This window comes from Carassius auratus, chromosome 38, assembly GCF_003368295.1.
Source record: "Carassius auratus strain Wakin chromosome 38, ASM336829v1, whole genome shotgun sequence".
In the NCBI taxonomy this organism is placed as follows: Eukaryota; Metazoa; Chordata; class Actinopteri; order Cypriniformes; family Cyprinidae; genus Carassius; species Carassius auratus.
This window is the reverse complement of record NC_039280.1, coordinates 16,884,453-16,905,292: the sequence shown is the minus strand read 5'-3', so window position 1 is coordinate 16,905,292 and position 20,840 is coordinate 16,884,453. Positions and strand designations below refer to the sequence as shown.

General features: G+C 36.9%; 1 protein-coding gene across 2 annotated transcripts in view; it reads left to right on the top strand.

Annotated features, from left to right (window-relative positions):
• Positions 1–20,840, top strand: part of prkn (parkin RBR E3 ubiquitin protein ligase) — a 123,778-nt gene that overhangs the window by 65,265 nt on the left and 37,673 nt on the right. For both annotated transcript variants that reach the window (XM_026224488.1, XM_026224489.1), the window contains exons 5-7: positions 6,342–6,425; positions 7,064–7,179; positions 10,716–10,852. In XM_026224488.1, the coding sequence (XP_026080273.1) occupies positions 6,342–6,425; positions 7,064–7,179; positions 10,716–10,852 (337 nt within the window). The remainder of the gene's footprint in view (positions 1–6,341; positions 6,426–7,063; positions 7,180–10,715; positions 10,853–20,840) is intronic.

Genomic DNA, 20,840 nt, shown 5'->3' with positions numbered 1-20,840 from the left:
CAACAGTTTAAGAAACAACAAATGCTGTACAAATTATAACAGCAGGAATTTTTGATAAAAGAGACAAACTATCACAGACTTACTGCTGCAAATATCTGCCTCCGCAGCTTTCTGTCTTCTCCATTTCTGAAGGAATCCCTCTCCAGAAACACCACTGGGCTGACTGCCTTTACGTCTTTTCAGCTAAAAATAAAAATAATAAAAAAGGGGAGAGAAAATAAAATTGAATTATATACAGAATGTTAATAATGATCTGTGAGCAAAATATTTATATATATATATATATATATATATATATATATATATATATATATATATATATATATATATATATATATATATATATAAACTGATATGAATGAACTGCAAGATGGAAAAATACATGTTTTATTATTTATTTTTAATTTGATTTTTTTTTTTTTTTTGGATTCACATTAAAAGGTATTAAAAGCATGGTACAGAACACATGATTACTGTGATTTCTGTCATATAAAAGCACATAAAAACACTAACATTACAGTGATACAAACATAGCTGGTTTGGTGATTATTGTATTGTTGTATTGATTATTAATATATCATAGTAAAACTACAGTTACAGTTACTAATGTCCCATTTACTGTGTTTTAACTTCACAATTCATTTATTACTATTGTGTCGTGATTACCATGATTTTACTACAAATACAACTTACATCATTGATCCTGAAATTAATAATAATATAAAACGGATCGAAGGTCTATGGCACGTCACGTGACAGATAGAGTTTAATCACACTAATTAGCAGCTGTGTTCATTTATTTAAACGCAATGAAACTCAAAGACAGCCGCGGATGACCGATATAATACAGCGATTAAACATATGGCACTAATCTGATTAATAAAGAAGACAGAATACATTTGATAAAAGGCATTAAAAGAGCGTATATACGACTACTCACCCAAACTGTGGAACTGATAGCAAGTATCGCGCGATGTGTGCTGAATGAGACTTCTTGAACGTGATTTCATAGCGATAAACATCTCATGTCCTCGTGTCGAATTCTGACGCCAAAAGTTTCCCACTGAAAGCAATGAAGGTCGTAGTGCTTCGATAGTCGACGCCGAGAGGCACATTTGGCGTCATAAAAGTGACGCTAGGGGCGCTTGACCATGCTTCGGTTTTTGACGCCTTTGGAGTGAGAATGGGTTGTGTATATTAGTTTTATATTTTATAAGCATTTTCAGACATATCTGATGGGTCTTGCAACAAAAGCATGGGATGTTTCACATAGAATAAAAATGCTCTGAAACGTTGTGCCTATAGTGTAACTGCAGTTGATATTTTCACCAAAGATGGTTTCTTATCTAAGCAGAGATTGATGTCACTGTGTTTACTGCTCTGTTCCCTCCATGTGTTCAAACACAGAGTATTTGCTGTGTGTGCTTCAACCCTGTTTTCTCTGGATGTGTGCCATGTTTGTGTTTTCATTGGCTTCAAACGTCTATAATTGAGTGTGGTGAACGCAAGTGCTGTCGACCAACCAGGGTTTCGAGTTAGGTCAGTGTGTATCAGATGGGTCTCTGCTGAATACAGGAAGTAGAATCCTCACAGCTGGCTCACAGACACAGCCCTGTTTGTTAAACAATAATGTAATTAAGGCTTTGTGCGACTGCAATGTTGATTCTCTTCCATGGAGAAAAAAAAAAAAAGAAACGTCCTGAGAGGGTGGGGAAGTGAGACTGATGTGAACAATGCGGGAGGTGTGTTGTTGAATAAATCATTGCCGTTTTTCTCATTAATCATTTACACCCGCAGTGGCATGTATGTGAGTTTGTGAATGTGCGTTTGTTTTGAGCCGACATGCAGGGGGTCTGTGTGACCTTTCCTTGCTGTCTCTAAGCAGGTGTCTTCGTGTAATCTCTGGGCTCCTCCACCACGGCACGGCGGTTTCATCCCTCCGCCCTCCCTTCCCTTCACCCCCTCCTGCTCCCCTTGTGGGCGAGTAATGATTTTCTTAACCTTTTCTCTTGCTTATTAAGGGTCCTGTCAAAATGTTTAAATGCTTATGCTAATCAGGCACGGTCTGAGTGGGTGGGGGGGGGGCGTTGTCCCAAAACAATTATGGATGGAGAGAGTGTCTTAATCTGGCAGAAAGACAAGGAAGAGTTTGTGATGAAGGTGCCATGTAGAGAAAGAGTACGGTGTGATGCTGGTGATTTTAAAAGGGAAAGTCCACTCTGAAATGAAAAACTATCATTATTTGGTCTTCTTTCATGTTGTTTCAAATGTGCATTGTTCTTTACACAACTCTGTTCCACAAAAGTTTTTTTTTTTTTTTGTACATTTTTGGGTTGTTTTAGGAGTTCTACATGATCATTAGGGGTAGGAATCGCAAGGTACCTCACGATACGATACGAATCACGGTAAAGTGCTCACAATACGATTATATCACGAATACAGCGATTCTGCAATAATTTATATATTGCTAGACAATTCTATAATGATACATCACAATATATGTCTATGAAAACAAAATACCTGTGAAAAAGTTTAAACTGATAGAAAACTGCACAAAAAGTGTGAGCAGAGAGGTTAGGCTACTCACGGACTCAATATGCACTCTGCAATGAAAACCTAACATTCCAGCCTACATTCCAAGCTGATAGCTTTTCCGAGGCAGTTTTTTAGTTCTCATTTATACATATATAAAAGGCCAGTGCATCTCTGATCTGTTGTTGGTCTACCATTACGCTCGTATTTCTTCTTCGCTGTGAATTACAGTTTCTGTTCATCTGACCATTCCCAATCGCAAGTAATTTGGAGATACTACTGCTCCGGTAAGCCAGAGTGGTAAACAGCCACTGTGAAGTTATGTTTTTTGATCTTTTGTACGTTTAAAAAAAATATTGATTCTTGGTGCCAGAGTATCAATAATGTCTCACGGCTGGAAATATTGTGGTTATTTTACACATCGATTCATCGTCCCACCCCTAATGATCACTATGAAGTTTTGTTGCACTAAGATTCTTCAGAATGTCTCTTCGTGTTTCCGTGGGGGGTAAAAGAGACATGTTTTAAGAGACATGAGAGAAAGTAAATAATAAATGATCTAATAAAAAGATCACTTTGTTAGCACGTGAAGGCAGCATTAGTGAAAACAGATAGAGACAATGGTAGCTTTAGCAACATTAGCCTTACAGAGGGCGAAGAAACTCTTTTGGAAAACAAAATATGATGCATGATGCATACTTTGTCTGGAGGTTTCAACAACTGAACTAACCCTTGTTTGTGAGACAGTCCAGCATAAACTTATTAGCACAAAGTATAGGACTTTTCTGGGACATTTCTTTCTAAAATTAAATGTAACCCCTGTGTCCTCCGTAGTCTATGGAGACTCCTATGTTCATTGGTGCATCCCAACACACAACACATTTTAATGGCTCTTGGAAGTTGACATTGTCTCTCCAGCAGTTACAGCAAGAAAACAGTAAATGCGGACCATCCACAGCTTCTCATTCAGGGCTGTGCATATGCTAATATGGCAGAGAGTCTCACAAATGGGTGGGACTTTCCCCGAGGATATTTAGTGAGTGGATATTTACCATTATAGGCTGGTTGTTTTCACACACTGTGGCCACACAGCTGTGTTCAAACATCTTAAACAAGTGATTTTTTTTTCAATCTATGGCACCTTTAAGTGCTGGATCCAGACTGAAGTTTGTTTAATTCCTAGTAACCAGAACCTAGTAACTTCCAGAAAAAGAGAAGGAAAAAAAGTAGTGTAGCTGCTACAACTAAGCAGAAAAATTATGTGTTCGACCCAAGCAAAAGAATGTTTATGTGCATTTGATCAGATGTAACTGAAGTACAAGGTTATGAAATACTTTAGTTATGAATGCTTGGCAAAAGAGATGGAACATTATCAGGAAGGCTATTCCAGAATTTGGGAGCCAAATGTGAAAAATCTCTACCTCCTTTAGTGGACTTTGCTATCCTAGGAACTACCAAGATTCCAGAATTTTGTGATCTAAGGGAGTTGGAAAGATTAGTTTGGTTTGGTTAGGTTAGGTTAGGTTCGCAGGAGCTAAACCATATAGGGCCTTAAAAGTAAGTAGTAATATTTTGTAACTGCTACGGAACTTAATAGGTAGCAGTGCAGATTTTCTTGACTTGGTAAGGGCTCTGGCAGCTGCATTTTGGACCACATGTAGTTTGTTTATTGAAGATGCAGGACAACCACCTAGCAGTGCAGTCAAGTACAGTCTAGAGGTCATGAATGCATAAACTAGCTTTCTGCATCAGAGACAGTTAGCATGCTCCGTAAATTGGCAATGTTTCTAAGATGGAAGAATGCTGTTTTTGTAACATGGGAAATATGATTTTCAAAAGACTATTTGCTGTCTAATGTAACAACCACATTTTTGACTGTATAAAAACAGTACATCGGTCTAGATGCAAATTGTAATCTATGAGATTCTGTATGCTGTTTTTTTTTTTTGTTTTTTTTGGTCCAGTAAGTAATATCTGTCTTGTCTGAATTTAATAGGAGAAAATTATTGGTCATCCAGTCATTTACATTTTTAACACACTGTTTGCTTAAGCTGGACTCACACTGTGCAATTTTTTAAAGGTCCTTTAGGATTGTACTTGTCAGACTGTACGAGCATGATGATCATGTCACATTGTGAGATCTCAGTTGTCAGTAATGTTAGACTGTACGACATGCAAAAAAACCTTTTCTGGAGTTCTATATTATCAACCCATACAAGTTCAGTGACTGCGAGCAGCAGCACAACCGGTGTTTATCATAGCGAAGGCAACAAATTATATGAATTCCGTGAGCAGAGGACGAGAGCGCCAGAGTTTATACGGTTAGAATAAATGTCTAGCATTAATTATGATCATATTAGTTTGACATTTGTCATAGGAGATGTCACACTGCAGGACTGTGCACTAAATCTTCTGACGCTGCCAAAAGTTGGTGAACATCACAAACTAACAATCAAAGACTACAGATTTTAGCCTAAGATTATAGGAATCTTTTAGGATTTTCTAAATTTGTTTCAGATGACCAAAATCGTTCAGTGTGTGTCGGGCTTTAGATAATTTAGAAGTTTCATTCTGGTCTTTTTGAAAGATATAGTTAAGTATCATCGGCATAATGGAAACTAATCCCGTATTTTATAATAATATTAGAGAGGGGCAATATGTCTATTGAAAACAGCAGAGGGCCTAGAACAGATCCTTATGGCACTCCATACTTTACTGGATTTAACTGAGATTATTCCACGTTTAAATAGACAAAGTGATTGTGATCAGAAAGGTAGGATCTAAACCATCTTAAAGCTTGCCCTTGAATACCTGTATAGTTTCGTAATTGATCTATGAGTATTTCATGATCTTTAGCAGCAAAAGGTCAAGTAAAACTAGCAATAAGATACAGCTTTGGTCTGACACAAGAAGCAAGTAATTTGTAATTTTAACAAGTGCAGTTTCTGTGATGGGGCCTGAAACCTGAAAATCTTCATAGATATAATTTTTTTTGCAGGAAGGAGCACAATTGAGCAGACGTGACTTTTTCTAAAATTTTTGACATAAATGGAAGATTTTAAATTGGTCTGTAATATGCCAGTTCACTAGGATCTAGCTGTGGTTTCTTAATAAGAGGCTTAATAACTGCCAGCTTGAATGGTTTTGGGACGTGCCCTAGAGATAACAATGAGTTAATAATATTGGGAAGTGGTTCTTCTGCTACAGGTAACAACTGTTTCGGTAATTTAGTGGGTACAGGATCTAATAAAATTGTTGGTTTAGATGCAGTGATAAGTTTATTTAGATCTCCCTGTCCTGTAGTTGTGCAGCACTGCAGTTTTATAGTGGGTGCAATGAATGAAGCTGAATTACAAGACGCTGTTGATTCTACATTTGTTATTGTATTTCTAAAGCTATCTATTTTATCAGTGAAGAAATTCATAAAGTCTTCACTACTAAACTGTGAGTGAATATTTAGTTTGGGTGACGTCTGATTACTTGTTCATCTAGCCACTGTGCTAAATAAAAACCTGGGATTGTTTTGGTTATCTTTCTATGAGTTTGCGGATATGCTCTGCCCCAGCAGTTTTTAGAGAATAAAAAATAATGAATAAAAGTTATTTTTCATGTGGAGTTAAAGCCATGATTTACCAGTGTTGTGGGGTTTTGATCTATTTAGCTTCAAACTTTAGAGTTAAACTCTCCTTCTTTCTTTTGACCCTTCTCTCGTCACATTCCTGCTCTTTACTTGTCATCCAATTACCAAAGTTCTCTAAATCTTCTTGTGACTGACATCATCTCTGTGATGTTCTGTGTGTTGTCTGTAGGGGCCATGCTGCTGGGATGATGTCCTTCTCCCTAACAAGATTCATGGAGTATGTCAGTCACAGGACTGTGATGGCACAGTTGCGGTGAGTCTGCAACACTTTTATTGTATTATTATGTTAAGTATTAATGTGCCACTTTCCAGAATGAAAAAGCCCCTTAAACCAACAAAAGATGGTTAGTTGAGACTAGACGAGCTTGTTAGGCTGGACTGTTTTTGTGGTATTAAAGTACATTTAGGCACTTATAAGTTGGTGAGGCTGGGATACTGAAAATCAGGTTGGCTGGAAGAAGGAGTTTTTTAATGCTAGAGAAAGCAATTGAGGATAGGAAACTTTGAAAGACATTGGAAATAGACCTGCAACACGACCCTGGGTTCAAACCAAAATTTCAAGGTCACACTTTTTATCATTTCATAGTCACTAACATTTTACCAAAGCTGTCAACATACTACATTCAACCACAATTTATTCATTTTTACAACGCCAGATTTTTAGTCTAGACACCATTTTTTATTGTGCCTTTTTGTCCATCTAGTGCTGTATTGCTGGGCAGACAAAAATGACCGTCCACTGGTTGGACTAAATTGGTAGCTTTATCCCAGCTGGGTCCAATATTACCACCCTCAAACTGCAAATCCATAAAAAACACTGCAGTTGGGTTGTTTGAGACTGTTCGTGGGGGCTTGCAGGGCATGATTACATCTCATTTGCGCTTCTTGCAGGAGTTCTACCTGAAATGTGCTGCCCACCCCACCTGTGATAATGACACTTCAGTAGCACTGGACTTGATAATGCCCAACACACGCAGAGTGCCCTGCATCGCCTGCACTGACATCATGTGAGTAGCTCTTGGTTTTCCCCATGTGTCTGTAGCTAAACCCATTATAGAGGTCGAAATGTGTCTACACAACAATGAACCAATCAGACAGTTAATTACAACATTAATCTCACCACGTCCTAAACAAGCCTGATGCTATAAATCAACAAACGATATAAGCTTTTGTGCTAACCAGCCACAATTACAAACAATGCTATTGGATTCTATTAGGGCTGTGAATTGATTAAAACCTATAAATAAAAAACAACAGCTACAAATATATATAGTCATGTTAACATGGAAAAAAAACTTTAACACTGGAGGAAAAAAATAAAATAAATCAAAGATTATTAGAATATATTTGACAAGAAAATACTATTTCAGTCTTTCTACATTTGTTAAATTTACTGTCAGTTATAAAATTTACTTTCAATTTGAATTTTTTCCTACCTCATTTTTTTTTCAATGTAAGGATTTACTTTGAAACAATTTTCACAAATTTTACTAACAATTACAAATAAATGACAAGTAATGTATTTTGGCAGTTTATCAGAAAGTGATGATTTTGTTCTTTTTGGTCTAATTTATTCGTAAAAGTTTTATGCAATATTCCAGTTTTGCACATAAGTTAAATTTGCATATTTGGATGGAAACATAGCAGACATAGACAAGATGGGAAAAGTAACTTTCAAAACAATTTGACAGAGCAGAGACTTTCTGATTGATCCATCAGTAAGAAAATATGAAATACCTGCAACACATTGTACAAGTAAACTAAAGATTGATACAAACATTCTGAAAGACAGGCTGCTCATACACCTGAGCCTACATGCGCCTCCAGCTGTGCGGCCCTTCAATCGGCAGTTGACATTTTTCAGTAAGAGCCAGTGCTAAGTGTGTCCTGCCAATGAAGGTCAGCTATTAGCGGGGCGGTCTTGTGGAACGTTCCTACCTGCTGCTCTCGCACAGAGGGTCGGGCGGGCAAGCGCCTGGAGAACCAGACAATAGAGCCCAATCACCAACAACCACCATTCAAATCAAGGACTGATTGAAGTAGCGCTGCAATTACTTTCCTGAGTAGAGCTTTGTTTTTCCCCCATCCTGCTCTCCACTCTTCTTCCTCCTCAGAGATCTCCATTTGTTTAAAAGGGCACTGACAAGGACGCAGCCAGTCTGTTACAATAGAAGCGGGAGAGAGGGTCAGAGAGGTGGAACACTGTGTTAGCAAGTTGACTTCCAGTCAAGTGAGTCTGTGTTTGAGAGTCAAGGGGGACTTCTGGAGAAATTGTCATGAGATTTCAGACGGCTGTTTCTTTGCTTACTACACTGAAGTATCAAGGGTCTTTGAGATCATTTTAAGTTTTCTGAAGGATTCGAACAAGCAGCATACCTAAACAAGCTCTCTATCTCCCCCCATTTTCCCTGAAGCCTTCTCCTCATCAAATCTCATGAAAACCCTCTAGATCATATTTCATCCCAAAATCAGAAAGACTATAAAACTCTTATTTTGGACCATTATATTTTATTTCATTGTGCCATTATTTTAATGACTGTTTAGCATGTTCCCTTCAAAAATTATAATTGCCATAATGCAAAAAAACCTTTAAATTGTTAAATAATTCTATTGTGATTTGCGGAGGGTGAACCAACTCCAGGGTAAGGCTAAAAGCAGCCAAATCAGTTTCAACAATGTCTCATCTGAACGTATATGATTGGCCATTGCATCTCTTAAGCTCAACAGTCAGAACTTTCTATTAATTTACACTTTGTTAGCAACAGATGTAATAGTTTTAATTTGTTTGTGCAGGGGCATTTTTGTCCAATTTAGTGGCATTTTTGCCCCAAGACCCTATTCCATGTCTTGAGCCCATATTCTTTCTTTATTTTCTGGTTGGGGGGGGGGGGGGTGTATTGAAAAATGTGACCTGGACATGTTTTCCCTAACAAAATTCTTGTGACAAATTTTCTATGTGACATATATCCATTTTTTCATAAGTGTTGCCTGCTTGTCAGAGAGTGAATCTGCATTTTCATTCAGCCTGTCTGCTGTTTTTATTCAGACTAGTGTGAAACTCAACCAGTACTTTTTTTATGCAACAATGCAACATACTAAGGGCCGTATTTTAACGATCTAAACGCAAAGTGTAAAGCACATGGCGCAGGTGCACTCAGAGTGTGTCCAAATCCACTTTTGCTATTTTAATGACGGAAAAATGGTCCGTGCGCCAGGGCGCATTTTTAGAATGGTTTGTCCCTATTCTCTTAATGAGTAATGGGCGTAACGTTCAATAAACCAACCAGAGTGTCATCTCCCATTCTCTTTAAGAGCGAGATGCGCTCGCGCCATGGCGGATCGCTATTTACATGGTGGGATTTGTTGACTGAAAAGCTGAACGTTTCTCAAGAGAAGAAACCTATATGCTCGTGCACGAAGTTAAAGCACATGAGCAGATCACCTACGGGACAAGCAGGAATCCACCAAAGCTCTATGCGATGAGTCACTTAATATATATGTGTGTGAATTGGCAGGATTGTTAAATTAATTCGCCAATTTCATTCATCATTATAAGTCGTAATAGGATGAATTGCAAATAGGTACATGCAATGACTATCCATCATTACATTTTTATATTTATGTAGCCTACACAATAATATTATTTTACACTGTAATCCTTTTGTTTTTAATATTTGGCATGTTTGTGTGATGCGCATCCCTGTGTGTAATAAGCAATGTCAACGTGCACTGGGTACCCTCCCAGAGGTGCATTTTCTACCAGCGCGCTCTTTAAATAACAAAAGCATATTGTGCCATTGACTTCAGACTTTAGACCAGGTTTGAGTTGGTCTATGGCGCAGTCTATTTTCAGCTCCTTAAAATAGCAATGCGCCAGCAATGCGCCAGCACTGCGCCAGCACTGCGCCCGAACACACCTCGTTTTTTTTAGACCAGCACGCCCATGGGCACACAAATGGGCGCAAATGCATTTGCTAATTAAACGATGTGGCGCTGGACGGGAAAATGTGAACGGCGCCAGACTGAATTAACAAACACACTTGCGCTGCTCATTGCGTCGCATTGCACCGGGTGTATGATAGGGCCCTAAATGTTAACCTGGTTTTATTGCTCATATGGTATGATATGAAGCTCATACTCAAGGAGGAAAAGAAACCTAATTTTTATTCAGAGGTTCGAACTGTGCAAAAATATGCTATTTGGTAGAGATGCTGATATATATATATATGGCCAAAAAGTAAGATGAAGTATCATGTAATCACTGAGATATTTATAACAATATAACAGACTTGAATAAAATGCATATAAATATCAGTTGTCAATCATTCCCATTATTACGTCTTAGTAAGATGATATTTAAGTGTATGCACAACAGTTATGTTCTAATTCGCTGTGATTTTATTACATCACAGCATTGTTGCGTTCAGTGTGGACAGACATAATTGCTGGAAACTAGTAGTACTTTTCCTGTAAACACTCATATGATGAGGAGTTGTGTAACTGTAGACTGTAAGTGTGACTCAGGCCTCACCATGTCTTCCAGGACTCCAGTGCTGGTGTTTCAGTGTGCAGAGCGTCACGTGATCTGCCTGGAGTGCTTCCACCTGTACTGTGTGACCAGACTCAATGAGCGACAGTTTATCCAGGAACCGCTGGTGGGCTACTCTCTGCCCTGCACAGGTAAACATGACTTAAATGTTCACCGATGTGAATGACTATTGGTGTGTTTGTGTGTGTGTGTGTGTGTGTGTGTGTGTGTGTGCACACACTGCTGTGTTTGGCAGTGATTGATGATGGTGTGTTGGTGGCTGCGGTGAAGAGGAGATGCTATCAAATTGTTCTCCTTCACTCTCTCGCACACACACAGTTGCACATACACATACTCTCTCTGGGCCCTCGCCATGCCCCCATTGGCCCACCACATCTGTTAATGCCACCTGGTAATGGGGCTCCGGGGAGAAGCATTGACCCCCTATCTGCCAGAACACCCAACCAATCTCTCACGCACTGTATCTCTCTGTATCTACCACTGTCTTGCCCTTGTACTCCTTCATTTGTTTTGCTGTCGTTCTCCTCATTTCGTTTTCTGTTTCACTGATATTTTTTGTCTCAATTTGTGCTCTCAGTACAGTCTTGCTTTGGTCATACAAACAAAACTGAATGTCTACAGCTCACTCTAGGTAAAAATGTGAGTCTTGGAGAATTTAGTAATTCAGGTTCTGATTCCAAATCTACCTAAAAATTGCAGGTACTTGTGATTTTTTTTTTATTTCGAATAATTGATTCTGGTGATTTTTTTTTTCTTCTAACATTATAATAATCAAAAATAATACACAGTTTTTAGTAACATTTTAGTTTTTCGATTAAAAACTTTCTGGGGGTGGAGAAATGCATTGTATTCATACAAAGATCTACTGGAACTGAAACATACTCAAACATGCACTCAATTGCAAAGCATTTAAAGCCATTGGTGGTGGTTTATAATATCTGATGGATGAACTCATGCCTCATCTCAAATCTTTTGTAACAATAGAAGTCTTTACTATCACTATAATATACTAGTATACTATACTATCAACTTTCCTGAATAAAAGTAGTAATTTCAAATTTTCTGTATATATATATATATATATATATATATATATATATATATATATATATATATATATATATATATATATATACACACAAAAATTATTTCTATTTTAAATAAATGCTGTTCTTTTTAAGTTTTTATTCATCAAAAATTCCAGACAAAAAGTGTCACAAGTTCCAAAACCAATGTTAAGCAGCACAAGAGTTTCAATCATGGATTTTGTATTATCATGTTAAAATGATTTGTTGAAGGATCATGTGTGACATTGAAGACTGGAGTAATGATACTGAAAACTCAGCTTTAGTAGTACCTCCAGATAGAAAACTGTGTGTGTGTGTGTGTGTGTGTGTGTTATTGTTGTGACAGCATGTTCTTGTGGCCATCTATCATGGTGTGTGTGGCTGCAGACTGGAGATTGTGTAGAAAGGTCAGACATCAGCCTCAAATGCCATTTCCACTTTTAAACAACTTTCAACAGTCCAGCCAAAACACGCTTGTCCAGAAGGCGCAGATGAAAGAGGCCAGTCACATCCATGAAATGTGAAGGAATGATCGTCTGCCTCCGATAAATAGAACTTTGTGAGCTCAAGGAGCTTTTTTCTCCGAAAATCCAGCATAAGCCAGTGCACCCATAAACTTCTTTTGAAATGAGCTTTAACATAACACCATATTACAAGCTGACCTCAAAGGCACAAAATCTCCACTTAACATTTAGTCACACACCTTCGTTGGAGGAGAGCAGACTGCATCCTGTGCAGGGCACGAGATCTCCTCCTCTTCTGTTGGTCTGTGTGAATCATTAGCATTTAGGACAAGTTGAATTTTACTGATGCAAATGTGCTGAAAATTACAGCAGTAATTTGGACAGTAATTTACCTGCGCCTGATGCTACACTGGATCATGCCATTATTTGTAATGGGTCACACTGTAGCATGACAAAACACATTTTCTGTGATCTCTTTAACGAGTTAGTTGTATTATATGAACCTGCTCTACTGAAATATACAGAACTTGTAAGTTGACTAATTAAAGACTTAATAAAGAATTGTCAGTGTCATTCTAGCTCCCATTTCAAAAATCACTTTATCCTCAGCAGGATAACTTTGGAGAAGGTGAGCTTTTTCCTGGCCATTACAATTTGATTGAAAGAATATAAACAAGGCTTCCACCTCACTCTGCCGCCCATTCTCCATTCAAATAAAAACACTAAAAGTGCAACCAAACGTTCCCGTTTTTATATACATCTACTGCTATCTTGCTCTGTTTATTACAAATTATATATGTGGGTGGGTTTTGAACGTTTACATCAAAAGCATGAATCACCATATATATTTCTGTAATGTAACCCTTAAAATTTGTTTTTTTGTTTATACAGATTTATGTATTTATGCTGTACACATGGTTCTCAATCTCAAAATTTATAAAAAATATCTATATAAAATGACAAATTAGTATCATAAATGTAGTCTCGCATTGCCTTTCAAACTCAAACATGACAAAAAATTGCTATAAAATTAAATATATATATATATATATATATATATATATATATATATATATATATATATATATATATATATATATATATATATATATATGTGTGTGTGTGTGTGTGTGTGTGTGTGTGTGTTATAAAGGTAGTCCACAAATTGGCTCTCAAACTCAAAAAAGCAAACACCTTTTGTATAAACACCTTTTGTATAAAATGCCAAAGTAATATTATAAAAGTAATACACAAATTAGCTGTTAAACTAAAAAATTACAGACAATGGTAACACTTTATAATAACTGCACACTATTAATCATTAATTAAGCATTAGTAAACAGATAATTCATAATTTATAAAGCATTAATAGACAGTAATAATCAGTTTATAAATACAGATATAAATGCTTTATTCTTGATTTAAAAGCATATCTATAATGTGTAATTTCATACTTTATTCATGATCAATTTATCATTTCTCAATGAAGTATTATTTACAAACCAGTTATTTAGGAGTTGCCAGTGATTCATAAGATCACAAGAAACTTTTCTTGTTTTTTCAGAAAATTCAGGTAGTTATAAAGCATTTAGTAGTGGTCAGTTAACTATTTATGTGAGCTCATCTAAAGTGAGGACTAGTTATGCCTTGTAAAGCATTTATAAAGGATATTTAAAGGCTCAGTTATCTTCTAAACAAAAAAAAAAAACAGAAACAAACACAACACAGTGATACAGAACATAGAAATATTAACAGCCTTTAAATCTCATTTGTAAAAGCTTTACAAGGCATAAATAGTCCTCACTTTAGATGAGCTCACAAAAATATTTAACAACTACATGAATTAACCCTGAATTACAGTAGAAATACATGTTAATAAACCATTTATTAACAATATAAGTAGAAATGATAAATTGATCATTAATAAAGTATGAAAAAACAATTATTAAATACATTATAGATATGCTTTTAAATCAGGTATAAAGCATTTATATATGTATTTATAAACTGCTTATAAATGTCTATTAATGCTTCATAAATGATGAATTAACTGTTTCCTAATGCTTAACTAATGATTAATAGCATGCAGTTATTATAAAGTGTTACCCAGACGACAAAAGGTTTCAAATACAAAATATTATTATAAAAGTAGTCCACAAATTGGCACAAAGCAACATCAAAAATGACAAAAAGAAAGGCCTGTATAAAATAGTATTATAAAATAACTACAAAAGTAGTTAATTTGACTTGTTTCAAGTCTTCTAAATTTTGTGTGAGGAAAAGACTGAAATATAAGTTCCACTAAGTTCCTATTTGTGAACAGTTCATTTACGTGAGTTGGATCTTCTTAATGATTTGTTCACAAATCAGATGGATCCAGTTCTCAAGTTTATTTCCTTTATATTGTAAGGAAAGGAACATGACATTAACTTTTGGAAGAACTGAAGTTCTTTAAAGTGGTGTGGCACATTTAAAATGTATTAATTTTCTTAATGTATACTTAAATGTTGATAATTCCGTCGCAACTTTGAACTGCAGATATGTGTCTTCTATACTGTATGAAAGTTTCTCTCGTTTTAGATGAAATTACAGTTGTTATATCTTTTACATCTACATACATTATTATTCCAGTCATTATTTCAGATATGGGTAGTAGATGGCCGCCTCCCACGAAAAAATTCACAGGGATGCCCTCTACTACCTGCGGGTCCAGATTTGAGAGTTTTAAAAAATCGGATCCTCCTACTTCTAAAGAAACTGTCTCTGTCTCACTCACACACACACACACACACACACACACTTACCAATTCCCAATTTGAGTAAATGTGACTCAGTGAAGGGTTGGCTGCATGTCTCTGTGTGGGCACACTTATCAGACAGTGATATGAGCCGAGTTGCATGTTAACTCGGCTCAGCCACCGATGGCTGGTGCGACGCTAGATAAGGTGGAATTGCTGCTACACCTGTTGGAGTCAACCTTGACATTTTATCATCTCAGAAAAATATCCTTAAATACCACAGACTGCCTACAGCCACTCCTAACTCCAGTCAGAGAGTCAACTCAGGAAAAAATCCAACTGAAACTTCTTTGCCGCTATACTTGGATCTGGGGGCGATTGGTGGTCCTTTAGGGGGATATATATGTGTGTGTGTTGTATAACTGATTAATGCTTCTGCAGGACCGTGCATTGAGTTTGGAGATTATCATGGAAATCCTGCTTCTGGCCTTTATTAGTATTCATATAAGAATCAATGTCTTTGGCGTATAAATAATCTGCTATCCGCTTTAGACGAATAATCCTAGAACTTTGTACATGGTACATCAGTATTCCTGTACGGATGGCGTGATCTGGTGTAAATTTACAGGCCTGTTGAGATTTTCATCAGCTCTTTGCTGATCTGTAGGTCTGTATGTCTCTGTAAAGGCCTGTGCTGCTCCAGGTGTTCTGGAAGATTTTCAGGGAAGATTCATTTCCCTTCTACAAAGGGAACAGGGTCGTGAAAATAAAATAAACTATAAAAGTGTCACTTCTTGGATGAAGGAGGGTTGCATTAGAAGATAATCAGGAATATAAGGCAAGGAACAAAAGGGGGGTCAAGGTTTGGCTGGTTACCGTGGGCTACTTGTCTTCTTTCAAGACCTTTGACAAGCATTCATGAAAAACTGTATTCTTTATACAGAGGAAATGTAATATTTCAATATAGCAGGTGTCTTAGCAGTGCCATTTTTGTGATTAATATAGGTTTTTATTTATTTTATTTTTGGGGGGGATTAAAATATATATAGTATGTGTTTTAGTGGTAACTGTTTGCTGAATTTGATGTCACTAGTGAAGAGTTTGGGATTGTGTATTCTTTACTTAAAGGGGGGGTAAAATGCTCGTTTTCACTCAATATCCTGTTAATCTTGAGTACCTATAGAGTAGTACTGCATCCTTCATAACTCCAAAAAGTCTTTAGTTCTATTATATTCATAAGAGAAAGATAGTCTGTACCGATTTTCCCGGAAAAACAAGACCGGCTGGAGGTGTGACGTGTGGGCGGAGCTAAAGAATCACGAGCGCCAGTAGGCTTTTGCGTTGAGAGCGTTTGGAAGCGTGACATTACCGTGAGGACAAAACCAACCAAAACAAACCATGGCTAACAGTCAGATTTAGCATATATTTATGATCCAGAATCAGATCAGGCTGAAATTTAACAAGAGCAGCAGCAGCAACGACTACAGCAGGACGTCTCTATGTGGTATGTACTGAAACTGTATATATTTGCTTAGCGGTTCCAAAGTTCCACTTTGTTCAGTCTTTTTTTTTTTTTTTTTAAGCTGTACATGTGGAAAGTGCAGTTTGATGACAACATCGCATGTTGTTTACTTGATGTGCTTACACGCTGATAGCTAAGTTAACAACACAGAGATATTTGAAGCAGTTTTACTCACCGCCTGCGGTTCCAACACACGATCGTGACCCTTTTGCGTTGGGACTGCATTATTCTTAAGAAATAAACGATGTGCAAATCCGGCGTCAAACTGGGCCTTGTTTGTAAAACAAGCATCTTCGAAATGCAGGGAACAAACAAAAACACTTGCACAACTCCGTTGATGCTCTGTAAAAATAAACTCCATCCACTGGTCCCTTAATGATGTTTCTCTTTTGGTAATCTGTGCAGGGTTGTCTTGCCCTGGCAACCAAAAACACACTCCTTTTGTGACATTTCGCGACGCTCTCGCTCTGATCAGTGAAGTCTGTTGTGCTCTCAGTGCTCTGCTATACGGGAGCGCGCGCTCTTCCGGCAGAAGTGCCCTTAGGACCCATATAAGGAAATTCCGCTCCATCTAACGTCACACAGAGCCATACTCGAAAAAAAACTTTCCGAAACTTGTGACAAACCGGAAGGAGTATTTTTGGAACATAAATACTCCTTCAAACGTACAACTTTTTGAAACATTGTCCATGTTTAGCATGGGAATCCAACTCTTTAACATCGTAAAAAACTCAGTATGCATGAAATAGCATTTCACCCCCCTTTAAATTTTTGTTTCCCTCTGTCTGCTGTATTTGATGTCCCTATTGAAGAGTGTGGGATTGTATTCTTGTTTTGCTTTTTGTTTTTGTTTTTCCCTGTCTGTATTTGATGTCACTAGTGAAGAGTTTAGGACTGTTCTTGTTTTGTTTTTGTGTTTTTGTTGTAGAAGTGCCAGGTTTAGTGTTGTTTTCCTTTGCTTTGCTTTTTGTTTAGTTTTTTTCCCCTCTGCTGTATTTGATGTTATTAGTGACGAGGGTTTTTGTTTGCTTGTTTGTTTGGTTTATTTTTTTTATTTTTATTTTAGTTGTGCCAGGTTAAGTTTAGTTGTGTTTTGTAGATGTGTTATCAGTGCCATATATTTTTGTTATGTGTTTTGTTTAGTTTTGTTGTATTTCTAAATTGAAGTGTATTCTTTTGGTGCCTTTAGCTTGATTAGATGAATGGGAATACTAATGGATAATAATCAACATATTCTAAACTCTGTAGGACAGTGGCGTTCTAGGAGCAGGTTTGGACACCCCGTTCTAGAGAGAAACACATTTTATTCTGGCCAAGGACTGTGTACAGTATGTAGACAAAAATAGAAGTGTTGTTGGTTTTTTGTTATTTGTTTTATATGGGATGCTACTTCTTAAAGCTCACGTGGGTGCACCACATGCTGTTTTGCAAACCAATTTGCATAAAGCCACTGTGACACTGACAAAGTGGATCCTCATTTTCACCCCACTATAATATTTACTTTACTGAGTTATGTTAGTGTAATTGTTGTAAACTGCACAGACATTCTAAAAAAATAAAATAATATATATATATACTTAACATATTTCTGTGGATATGCAAAGATAATAATAATAATAATAATGCAATAATAATAATAATAATAATCAGTTTCAGACACAAAATCATTGATTCCTATGTTTTATTTAATATTATTTGCTCCACCAAAATTTTTATCATGTGTGCAGTCGCATAACATAGTTGACAAAACAATACAAGGACTGCATAATTTAAGTGTCTTTCAACACTTTTGTTCCAGTTTTGTGTACAGTTTAGTATCCAGACAGCTAAGTAGCACAAGACAGGAAAGATCCAATTTCATACTTGAAATATCATGAGTAGAAAATTGCTGACTTAAATTAGTCATATCTGTCTTCTTTTGCTCTCACTCTCTTTCTGAGTAGGGCTAGCTGTCAAAAGACTGATCTTCTCGATTCAAACATTCACTGCATACATTTCCACAGCGCATCGTATGGGCTTTGATACAAACAAACCCTAGAATTGCAGCAGAGCTCGTGTACGCCCCTGTTGGCTGAATGCAAAAGGTTACAGTTTGGCATTGAATAATAAACATTCTCCCTTCAGACAAATGAGTTACGGTGCTCCAGCGAGGCTTTTCAGCCGTCTCTCTCTGTTATACACACACCCACATGGCTCTGTAGGTCGACTGTCTTTGAACTTGTGAAGCTCAAAGCCTGGCCTCTGTGGCAGTGGATGCTTGTTCTTTGTGTTTTATGTATAATGTGATAAAGCGAGCAGGGTTTTGAGGGGCAAACCCAACCGTTGAATAATAGAATACAAAAAATTCTTAGATTTCCCCAAAATCCATGCCAGTGAAAGATGTATGAAAGAAAAACAGCTCTTTTATATGATACCTTGGCTCACTGACTAACAGCTAGTCATCCAGCTCATGCGGGGTTCACACAGATATTGAGGTGACAATGTGACACACTAGCATAAGTGAAACACATGCTCATATAGGGCTGTGATATTATGATATTCTCCAATATGGCCTATTTGAAGAAATAAAAATAGCTGAGATTTTTGAAGAGATTTAATGTAGTGCAAATTTGAGTGATGATGATAATATCCAATATAGGCTTGTATTGCCTTTGTGAATAAGTAAATTCCCCTTATACCTGGTTGGACAACATTTAAGCCCCTTTCACACTGCATGTCGGACCCGGCAAATTGCCGAAACATTGCCGGGTCGCCTTCTGTGTGAAAGCAAACTTGTCCCAGGATTGATTCCGGCATTGAACCCGGGTCGGGGACCTAGTAACATTGCCGGGTTCAACCCGGGATAGCGCTGTGTGAACAAAAGCCAAATCTAATGCCATGTCGAAGTGATGACGCACGTTATGTGCAAACTGTAATGAAGCAGAAATCAGTTTATTCCCCACTTTCCGCGCTGACGCTGAGATCGCATAACCGTCTATTAACACCTAAAAAAGGGCAGATATTGTAAAATCTAATGTAAACACGGGTGTTATATTGAAAGTAATGATACCTCTTCCGTTCCGTAAATAAGTTTTTGTTTTTTAAAGTAATGACCAAATGGCCAGCGGTAGACAGTGAGCTGATCATAGCCTATGTTTGATAAATTTAGCCTCCTCAAATCATCACGTCTTGCCTAAAATAAAATCTATATATATACATATATATATATATATATATATATATATATATATATATATATATATATATATATATATATATAGTTCAAGCATATAACAATTTTTAAACATTAAACCTAGATAAATGTGTGCTATATCCAATAGTTTGTGCGGAGAGTGGAAGCTAAAGTGCACTTTGCAGGACATGGAGGCACCAGCACGATCACTTGCATTTTTTCAGTGGAAACAACTTAGAATACGCTGTCATTTTTGCTCATAAAAGTAAGAGTAATGCATCATTTGAAACTGTAAAGGGTCTGCCTTATTTGTGTGCACTCACAATATCAACAAAACATTGTGCTTTTATAAAATAAAGAAAACAAACACGATGCACTTTCTGCCGTCTCGGTCTTGAAGAGGCACGCTTCACTTCACTTCAAAAACTCTGCAAATACATGCCTCATATACATGACAAATATATCTATATAAAGCTTTAAATTACTACTTTACAAAGAAAAAAGAAAAGAATAAAAAACTCTTTCATTATAATCATGATCCGTAAAGATGTATTACTCTCTAAAGGCGCGTCCAATGAGGAGATGGTGAGACACAGAGCCAGACCGGACACGCTGAGCGATTGTCATGTTATCACAAATATTTAGTGTTTTCAACCATATAATGCTTAATTTAGGTTTCAGACATTTAAATACACATAAGTACTAGCAGAACCATACATTTACAGTTTGTGAAATGCACGCTGATGTATATGGAAACAGCAATAATGTCCTTACAAAAATAATCTGAATACATGTTTTTATTGATATCATATACCGAATGTGTAGGTAACTATGAAGTTTACTCTTCTCTTCTCCCAGTTTAACAGAGACCTACTTTAACGTGTTTCGAGAGGAGAGGATGAATTTGCATTTTGTAAATCCCACAGCTCGGATTCAGCGCAAACTAACATGGCAGCGCCAATCACCCAGTATAGATCAACTAACACAGTCGATATAAAAGTGTTTAAGCTACAAAATATATTTACTTGCACAGATTTCAGAATCGGAATATCAGATATCTCATAATATAGTGAGCATATTTATGAATATTTTGAATCTATTGTGCCTGCATTATATCACATGACAAGCATGACGCATCGTCATGGAAACATTAAGT